The 9871-nt window shown below is 36.4% G+C and overlaps 1 protein-coding gene across 1 annotated transcript; it reads left to right on the top strand.

The window, feature by feature from the left end:
• The first annotated feature begins 935 nt into the window (after positions 1–935).
• LOC104226013 (protein disulfide isomerase-like 1-4) lies at positions 936–8095 on the top strand. The gene is made up of 12 exons (XM_009777902.2): positions 936–1608; positions 2659–2788; positions 3432–3597; positions 4255–4373; positions 4476–4556; positions 6576–6662; positions 6752–6826; positions 6923–6991; positions 7078–7158; positions 7271–7405; positions 7600–7656; positions 7742–8095. The coding sequence occupies exons 1-12, from the start codon at positions 1025–1027 to the stop codon at positions 7907–7909; spliced, it is 1752 nt and encodes a 583-aa protein (XP_009776204.1). The 5' UTR covers positions 936–1024; the 3' UTR covers positions 7910–8095.
• The last annotated feature ends 1776 nt before the right edge of the window (positions 8096–9871 follow it).

Genomic DNA, 9871 nt, shown 5'->3' with positions numbered 1-9871 from the left:
GGGTATTAAAATATACTGTTATGACTGAGTGGGAGAATACTGATAAGCAATAAGTATATTAAATGGTAATAGATATAAATAGAGAGAATGATTCACCCAAACATTAAATGAGGTGGATGATTCTTTCCTCTGACAATGATGTAAGACAAATGAATATGAGAATATATGGGGCTTTCTCGAATCTGATGCGAGAAATATGGGATAAACAACAAATTGAATCTTTATGGAAAGACAATATTTGTATTTCTCTTGAGAGTCAACTTTTCATAAGAGTTCTTGTCATATAAAATATTACATGCCTTTTGCCTTATTTCTCCTATTATTTATATGAGATATTCCCAAAGAGCCCTAAAAAATACAACAGAAGGAATATTCAATGAAATATTTTCTTTGAAAGTTCCAAAGCCATACTAGCCGTTATTTCTGTTCCTACCGCTCGAGTTCGGCCCTAATATGCCACTCAACGGCTCATTCTTGTTAACCACTGATCGACCTCGACCAAGTCGCCCGTGACGAGTTACAATCCTCACATTTGATACCTCTTCGTACCGAGTTTTCTCAGTCGGATTTTGACCCATACAAGTATAAATATTCAAATGATAGCCGTTAATTTTTCTTTTATTAATGTATATAAATTAAACTCATAAAGTTTTAGAGAATTAGAAGAACGAGATCAAAAGTGCAAACTTTGATGATGTGTGCCTCTTCCTTGTGACTTCTTTAGCAAAACAAGAGATATACAGATCTCAGCCTGAAATATTTACTTCAACAAAACCTATTGCCTTATAAAATACTGAATTATTCAAGAAAAGGAATACGAGTGCGAAAGTTTATATTCTTCAAGAATTCAGAGGAGCTAATGTAATTTGAGGAAAAAGTATGGGTCAATTGCAAATGTTTGAAAAGTTGAACGCACACTGAGCTCCACCTCTTCTCTCTCTGAAGTCTAAGCTAGTCTCTGTCGGATCTCACAGTGGATATTACATTCTCACATCGATCCGAGTCGAGTCGCTACTGACTCAAAATGCCGAGTCGACTCATCCTCCTCATTTCTCTCTCTTCCCTTCTTCTCTTCTCTCTCTTACTCACCCCTTCACTCGCCAAACCTCCTGCCTCTGCCGCCGACGACGATGACGAAGACCTCAGCTTCCTCGAAGCCGACGACGAAACCGACGCCGCACAGCACAACACTTTCCCAACCGACACCTTCTCCGACAACGAAGATTTCGACGACGAGGAGGACTTCGAAAATTACGACGATTTCGAAGTCCCGTCGGCGTTCGACAACGAGGCGGAGGAGGAAGATGAAGGTCCTAAGTTCGACGATAAAGACGTCGTCGTTTTGGGGGATAGAAACTTTACTGACTTCGTGGAGGACAATAAGTATGTGATGGTGGAGTTCTACGCGCCGTGGTGTGGGCACTGCAAGGAACTCGCTCCGGAGTATGCCACCGCGGCGACGGAGCTGAAGTCGGAGAATGTGCTGTTGGCCAAAGTCGACGCCACGCTGGAAAATGAGCTGGCAGAGAATTATGAAGTTCAAGGATTTCCTAGTATTTATTTTTTTGTTGATGGTGAACACCAACCTTATAATGGCCAAAGAACCAAGTGAGTCTTCTTTCTTTACTATAAGCTCAAGAATCAGTACTTCACGAGTTTATTTTGGCGATCATGGTTTTTCATAAATGGAAAAAGATTAAATGATGGAAAATCTTCGATTTTTGCATACAATAGATTTTAGGCTTTTAGCTAATTTAATTATGAGCAATGGAGCAGCCATAAATTTATACAAGGGGATTTAAAAAAGATACTACAATGTCACCCCTAGTAGTTGAACATGCGATCTAAAGCAATTTCTAAAGGGATTCAACAGTTCATATATAATAAACAAAAAAAGATTATTCTTTTCTTCTATTTACATATAATATTTCGATGAAGCCGATTCAGTAGAACCCCTTATTCCTACCTAGGTCTTCCCCTGATTATGAGCTTCTAATTTTCTATTATGTTTCTCGCCTTCTAAAATGATTTCTGATAAATTGCGCCAGCTTGTAATTGCATACATATTTTTTATATTATGGCAGCACTGATGGTGTAGTCAATCTTCCTTCATGTCCGAGAAAATTAATGAGTCTTTCGTTTTCAGTTAGATAAGTGTCTTGTGACATTTGTTTTCATATAAGGGTAAAAATAAGCAGCAGCCAGTTTGCAAAAATGGGGTCTTTAGTTTCGTAACGTCAAGTGGAAAAGTTTTACAAATCATAACAGTGGCAATTTCCTTGGTTCCTTTGCAAATCCTTCTCATAGATTAGCATACTCAAGTTAAACAGCCATAGAAGGGCCCAAATCGAGGACTTCGGCACGCTCCTTTAAACAGTTTTTGTTATGAATCTTGATTGAAAGATGATTGTTTGAAGCAGATATATTCCCTTTTCAGTACATGGATTTTTTGGATTTGTTAGGAAGGAAAGTGTAGTAGGCTGCTTATTTGGTCTCTATATGAGTTTTATGATCTTGGTACCCCCTTTCAATAAACTTCTACTTGTATAAAAAGAAGAAGAAGATATATTCCCCTTCTCCTTCCTTTCTTTTCTGCTTTTGGATTATCAAATGCACTTGTATGCTGGTCTTAAGTTGATAAGAACGTTTCACTTCTAGAGATGCAATTTTGACTTGGATCAAGAAGAAGATTGGACCTGGCATTTACAACATAACAACAACAGAGGACGCAGAGCGTGTACTAACCTCTGAGAACAAAGTTGTTTTGGGGTTCCTTGAGTCCCTGGTGGTATGTATTGCGTACTCTAGCATGCTACTTTTTACACATTCTTATTGGTTACTTGTACTGGGTTGTTGTTATGTTGCTCGAGTCCTCCAAAAATGTCGCTGCACCAATGCTGGATCCTCACAGAATGAATAACTTTTGAAGGACTCAACACGCACCGTCTACATTTTTGAAGGATCCGAGCAACATGGGTTGTTATTGCATATTTCAGTTCTTATTGATATACTGCTTGCTTTAGCTTTGTGAGGTTTCTCCTGGTTATGGGGATAGCTTTTTCTTTCTATATTTTGGGTGGTTAAATAGTACAATATGAACTTTCTACGGCTCACAAATATTTATTTTCCGACGTTATGAAAATCATTGTGGGCATTTTTGTGGCACTTAAGTGAATTACTTTTTTTCATTACCATATGCAATGAGCTTCATTTATTGGGAACATAATATTCCCTTCTATGCTTTTGGGCATTTTTGGCAACCCAACTGTTTGCTTTTATTACATTGTTATGGAGTTTAACTTTGAACCTATCTCTTTTTCTTTTTGAGTTCTTGATAGCATCATATGGACTGTCTGCGACTAAACCTTTTTACCAGTCAATGGGCTCTTATCATTTGATTCCTCATGTTGTGATTGTTTAAACAATTACAGGGTCCTGAAACTGAGCAGCTTGCAGCTGCTTCAAAACTTGAAGATGGCCTTAACTTTTACCAGACAACAAATCCTAACGTGGCTAAGCTATTCGCCATTGAAGATATTGCTAAACGCCCTGCTCTAGTCTTTCTTAAGAAGGAAGTGGAGAAAGTGGTGCATTATGGTTAGCTGGTCCCTTTATCCCTTTTACTATTTGTTTTTAATTACCGAAATTGTATCTTCTCTTTTGGATAACGTATCTGAAGAAAAGAGAAACCCCACTTACTTGTTTGATTTCTGCTCTTATGTATATGGGCAACTTGATTGTTGCAAGCATTTTAAGTACATCTAGTTTTCATTTTAGTGCAATGCATATATATATATATCGCATGGTACCAAATTTGGAGGTTTCAGGTTAATATTGAGATTGGAAACCTACATACTTTATGTGCAGAATGGAATTTTATGCCCACATGTTTGTTCAAATCAACAAATTTAAATGGAACTCAGTACTTTGCCAATTTCAATATCCAAGTTTATTTTTTAGTGGAATCTCGGGTTGCTAACTTAAGATCTTTCTGCTTATAGATATTTTTACCATCCAAATTTCATTTTTCAATTTCATTGTTTTGGTCTCAAATGGGTCCGATTGAAGCTAAACGAAATGCTATTTTATGGATTACTTTCAGGGCCATGGAGGTTGTTTTAAGTGGGACTAATTTCTAGTATCCAACCTAGCTGCTTTCTTTCTTACTGTATAATCTTTTCGAAGTTTGGGAAGAACTAAAAGAAAGACAAATAGGATATGACTCATTTTCTTTTTCTTGAATTTTGGCTTCAGATGGTCAATTCACCAAGTCTGCAATAGCTAAGTTCGTATCTGCTAATAAGCTTCCTCTTGTGACAACTTTTACTAGAGATACAGGGCCTTCAATTTTTGAGAGTCCAATTAAGAAGCAGGTAATTTAGATGTGTTATTGCATAATATAGTGACTTTTGTGTAATGGAACTATGGAAGTGTATCTTTCTCTTTTACAAATTGTGATTAATGCATTTACTCAGGTCTTACTTTTTGCCACAACAAATGATACTGATAAAGTATTCCCAACATTTCAAGAAGCTGCAAAACTTTTCAAGGGAAAGGTAATTAAGCTTCATTTAGTATGTGATGTCAACAATATAGGTGTCTGGTTTCATACAGAAGGCTAATTATGTGGAACCATCACTTAGAATTGCTTTATGTTAGCAGAAGATTGCTTCTTACATTAAATCACCCTGCTTGCCCCTTAGTTGTGGTCATTAAGAGGATGAAGAGGAGTGAAATCGATATACACACAGCACTTTTACAACCATGAGAGATATTCATAGGAAATTTTATTTGATCTTGTTGAGTAAAACATTAAGCAAACATTTAGAATTCATAACCTCTTCGTTAGAAAGAACGTTTTTTGTGTTGCGCAGGAAATTTCCATCTCTCAAATGTCCTTCACGCATCTTTATAATGACTTAGACATTGATAACACCAATTTCAACTAAAATACGCATCAGATACACACATATACTCTTGTATACTATTTGTTTTTCTGTTACTCTTGTCTTGTGTGCTATTCAAGTTATCTCATTGGGGTAAATGCAAATTGTGGATCTAAAGTTGAAGGGTTTATGTGTGTCGGGGGAGTGAGATGTGATGAGGGTGGTGCTATGGTGATCACGACGAGATTGAGCTGAGTGCTTTTCCGTAGTTGGATGGGAAGTCATGATTCACCTATATAACCCCCCCCCCCTCCCGGAACACACACACACACAGAGAGAAAAAAATGGTAGTGTAAGAGAAGAAGAATGTAAGTTGAACAACTGCATTTTTTTGTTATATTTTGGGTGTAAAGGAACATGCAAATGGGGCAGAATCAGTTTTAGATCTCATAGGATACCTCCATGAATAGGAGGAGGAGATACTTCTGGTTTTTGGCTTCCCTCTGTACAGCACTGTCAGCACCATCTTAGTGCTGAAGTTGTAAAATCCTACTTACCTCTTCTAAAAAGAAGAATGTAAATTGAATGCTTGTAGTTCCACATTAGTTGAAAAAATAGGAGAATCTTAAAATTAGACTCCTCTAGATTGGTTTATTAGCTGACTTCTTTCATTTTCCCACAGATTTTCCTATCTTAAGGAATAAAAAAACTAGCAGGAAAATAATTTGTAGCACAACCCTTATCAAGTTGTACCCCTCCCCTCCACCCCCGAAAAAGGGAGGGGCCTAAAGATTCCTGCAGTGCCAACTCCAGATAGCCAGATTAATTCATTTTCATGATCAACCCACACAGTTTGAAATGTAAATCTCCATTAAGTTCCATGATCTGCAAAACATCGTGGAGGCACTGGAAGACCACTGCTTTTTGGAATGAAAAGAAAAGCTCACTTCTCTTCTTGATTATTTTTTATCTGTGAACCATTTTCATGTCTAATGTCACCCTTTAGGAGTCATGCTTAAATTGTTACCTGGAATTAAAGCGTTATGTCTTTTATCTGATTTGATATTCCGTTGCCATTAATTTGTTAATAGTTTTGTATCATGGTTTTTTTTTCTTTTCTTTTTCCAAGTTTAGAATCATAGTTTCTTATTCATATATTCTGCCTTCTTGGTAGTGGGGGTTGAAGGTGCACATGATTATTGATATAGCTTTGGACAGTATACGTTGAATAAAAATAACTTTTTTTACACGTTAAAGGAAAAATTGCTAGCAGACAAGTGTGCTCTAATGCCTGATGACTGAAAAGCAGTATAATCATGGATGTTTCAACTCAACTTCATTATTCTGTGTTAATTTTGAAAAGTTTGCAGGGAGATAAGTTTCCGTTCAAAGCTGAAGTTGTAAAATTCCAAAATTTTGTTAAAATTTTCAGTATCTTTTCTCCATTCATTGCGTGCAATATTAATAAAGTAATACAATAGTCATAAAGTAAATAATGTACTGGGAACAGAGATTATCCAGATTACTACATATCTTCCATAAACTTTGCAGCAAAAATTCAAAACTCTGACCCCCTTGGCTGTATATTTGCTGTCTGAGATGGAAATGTAGTTGTGCTGCTGATCTGCATGATGATGACGAAACTATCAATTGACTAAAACCATGTATTCTTTTCATGGATAATTGCAGCTTATCTTTGTTTTTGTCAATATGGATGATGAAGAAGTTGGAAAACCAGTATCGGATTATTTTGGAGCCACTGGAGATTCTCCAAAGGTAATAATCAACAGATTATAATGGACAAGAGGGGACTTTTTGGAACCAAGGTTGCAATATTTATCATCTTGTTTGTTTGTTTCCTGTAGGTTATTGGATATACAGGTAATGAGGATCCCAGGAAATATATTTTTGATGGGGAGATCACTGTTGAGAAGCTTAAGGTAGAATGCCTCCTTTTGTTTGTTGGTGACATTCTTATTAACTACTTCAATCAGGAAGTGTGGGACTGCATTTTTCTCATCTTTTTTATCTATCAGGCGTTTGGAGAGGACTTTCTGGGAGGCAAGCTTAGAGCTTTCTATAAATCAGACCCTATTCCTGAGAATGTAAGGTGTGATTTCACTTCCTGGCCTATGATTTGTGACGTAGTTGTGCTGATTCAGCTCTCTGTTTCATGTCTTGATTATTACAGAATGAGGGGGATGTGAAGATAGTAGTGGGGAACAATTTTGATGACATTGTTCTAGATGAGTCAAAAGATGTGCTTCTGGAGGTATTAGACAAGCTACTAAAGGCTGTACAATGAATTCTTTTTTTCTTGTTTCCTTTTCATTACTCAGGATTCTATTTGTAGTATTCAATTTTACTTTTTTGTTTTTGTTTAGATCTATGCACCATGGTGTGGTCATTGCCAAGCTCTAGAACCAACATATAACAAGCTCGCAAAGCACTTACATGGCGTTGAGTCTCTTGTTATAGCCAAAATGGATGGTACCACAAACGAGCACCCTCAGGCAAAGGTAGTTCGATAGTTTGTAGTGTTGATCAGAACAAGATTGTATAGTTTGGTCACGAGCTGCTGCTTTTCCTAATTGCTTTTGCTACAGTATTTACCGGTTTTCGTTGTTCATTTGTGTGTGCTGCCTGAGAGTTTCTTTCAAGTCATTTGTTGGATGCAATTGTTGAATGGAAGATCATATGCACTCCTTTGCAGGCTGAAGGATTTCCTACACTCCTCTTCTTCCCAGCTGGGAATAAGAGCATCAATCCTGTAAGTGATAGTTATTTTGTTTGTTCTCGGCTTCTCTAAAATAAGCAAATTAGCTAGTCTTAATGTATGTTTTATGATTCTACAGATTCCAGTTGATGCTGACCGAACTGTGGTGGCGTTGTACAAGTTTATCAAGAAACATGCATCTATTCCTTTCAAGCTTCCAAAACCAGCTTCTTCAACTACATCGGAGAGTTCCGAAGCCAAAGAAGGTGCCAACGTCGATTCTAGCCATGGAAAAGACGAACTATGAAAATTACATAGGTCTGTTACTTTTTCTTGGTTATTCTCCTAGCTTCTTGTAGTAGGACTAGATAAACGGGCTAGATAGATAACCACGGAACATTTTTCTTTTCTTCCTTTTATTTCTTATTTGAGTTTAAAGTTTTCTGTCACTCTATCAATGATGTTGTAATCAATAGAAGCTGTTTTTGGATAAGATGTACTCAAAAAACATAAGTATAACTAGTGACACACGATGCTGAGACTTGACAAATGAATTATTGAAAGATGTTAAAAATGTGAATACAACAATTCACTAGATAAGAAAGGCACAGCGGATCTTAGTCATCCCAAGCCTAGTAATTTGATACTTAACATCAAAAATCAAGTTTTTTTGTTAGAATTCCAAAATTTGTCCAAATTCCCCAAGAACACAGCTTTAGCGATTATGGTGACTCTGTCGCAATTATTTCTTTTATAATTATGGTGTTCAGGTTAGTTTGTGTACACCTTGACTATAACATAACATTCTTGCTATCTACTGGTACTGAAAATCTCAAGAAACATTGACACGGTAATACAAACGGGAGTTGCTCAGGTTTAAAATTCTTCTGCATAACCAAATCTTCAAATCATAATCGAGACCGTTTTCACCTTACCAATATGAATAGGGAGAAATTCAAAAATAGCTAGATTTATACGTGGTAATTGAAAAATAGTCACGGTTTCAAAAGTAATTGAAATTTAGCCATTTTTCATGTACAAGATAAATCTGAACAAAAACACTGTTCAAAATGAGGAAATATTCCAGCATAATATACCGGAGTTTGAATTTTTTACATGTGAACTTGTTATGCTGGAATTCCATAATGTGCTGGAGTTCCAACATAATATGCTGGAAGTCCATACACATGTGCTCCAATCTCCAGTATATTATGCTGGAACTTTCCGTGTGCTGGAGTTCCAACATAATATGCTGGAAGTTCATACATAGGTGCTCCAATCTCCAGTATATTATGCTGGAATTTTCCGTGTTGCAGCAAAATAGTGACTATTTTCAATTACCAGTTCGAAAACTGGCTAGCCGTGCTATTTTGACAATAGAATGCCATATTTTGGAGGAACAATATGATAAAAAGATGACTTGTATTTGAAGTTGACAAACAATTAGTGAGAATGTAGTGTGTGACATGAACTTCACTTGGAAAAAAATTTGTGAGTGAAAATAAACATTTCACTTGAAATGCACTTTTAAATCAACATCAATATTTTAGTAGAAATTTAAATAACGAATTTTTAATATGCTCATGACCGAACAAGTGCATGCAAAAGACTCAAATTCAGTATTTAAAAATACTGAAGCACTAATGTCATGACAGTTAATTATACTTTTGTGTCAAGCTAGTAAAAGTTAGTTGTACGCGTCATCTCAATATTTAGAAGATTAATCCTACTTTCTCATTAAGTTGGACTTTTGGTTTAAAATACTAGACAAATTAAATTCAACATCTTGGGTTTCTCAATTTTAAAGTAGTCCTATTTAAGCAAACGCTTCCTCAACAAACAAACAAAGGAACGAATCCACTTCTCTCTCTCAATCATTCACGTAACAAACAAAGTCCAGAACCTTCCCTTAATTTAGTCAGTAAGTTATACCGGATCCGCCGTCTTCGTCAATCTCATTCACGTTCTCTCCACGCTTCTATAGGTACACTTTCTCTCTCTACGCGGCCACGAAAGCAAGTAACATGCTTTTGTCAACCGCCTTTAACTTCATTTTACTCTTCTCAGTTCGCAGCCTTACAACTTCAATTTCACACTAACTGCCTCTATTTATCTCCAGATCTGCATTTTTCTATTGCATCATTAAATTGTTAATCACTTTTGCTTTGATATTGTTAATCACTTCGCAAGTTGCAATATCGCAAATTCTGACATTGCAGATCTTTCGAAAAGTGTGAAAAAACACGAAAAAAGGACGATTTTATTGGCA

This window comes from Nicotiana sylvestris, chromosome 11 (genome assembly GCF_000393655.2).
Source record: "Nicotiana sylvestris chromosome 11, ASM39365v2, whole genome shotgun sequence".
Taxonomy (NCBI): Eukaryota; Viridiplantae; Streptophyta; class Magnoliopsida; order Solanales; family Solanaceae; genus Nicotiana; species Nicotiana sylvestris.
The sequence above is the reverse complement of the archived record's forward strand: the minus strand, read 5'-3'. Positions and strand labels throughout refer to the sequence as shown.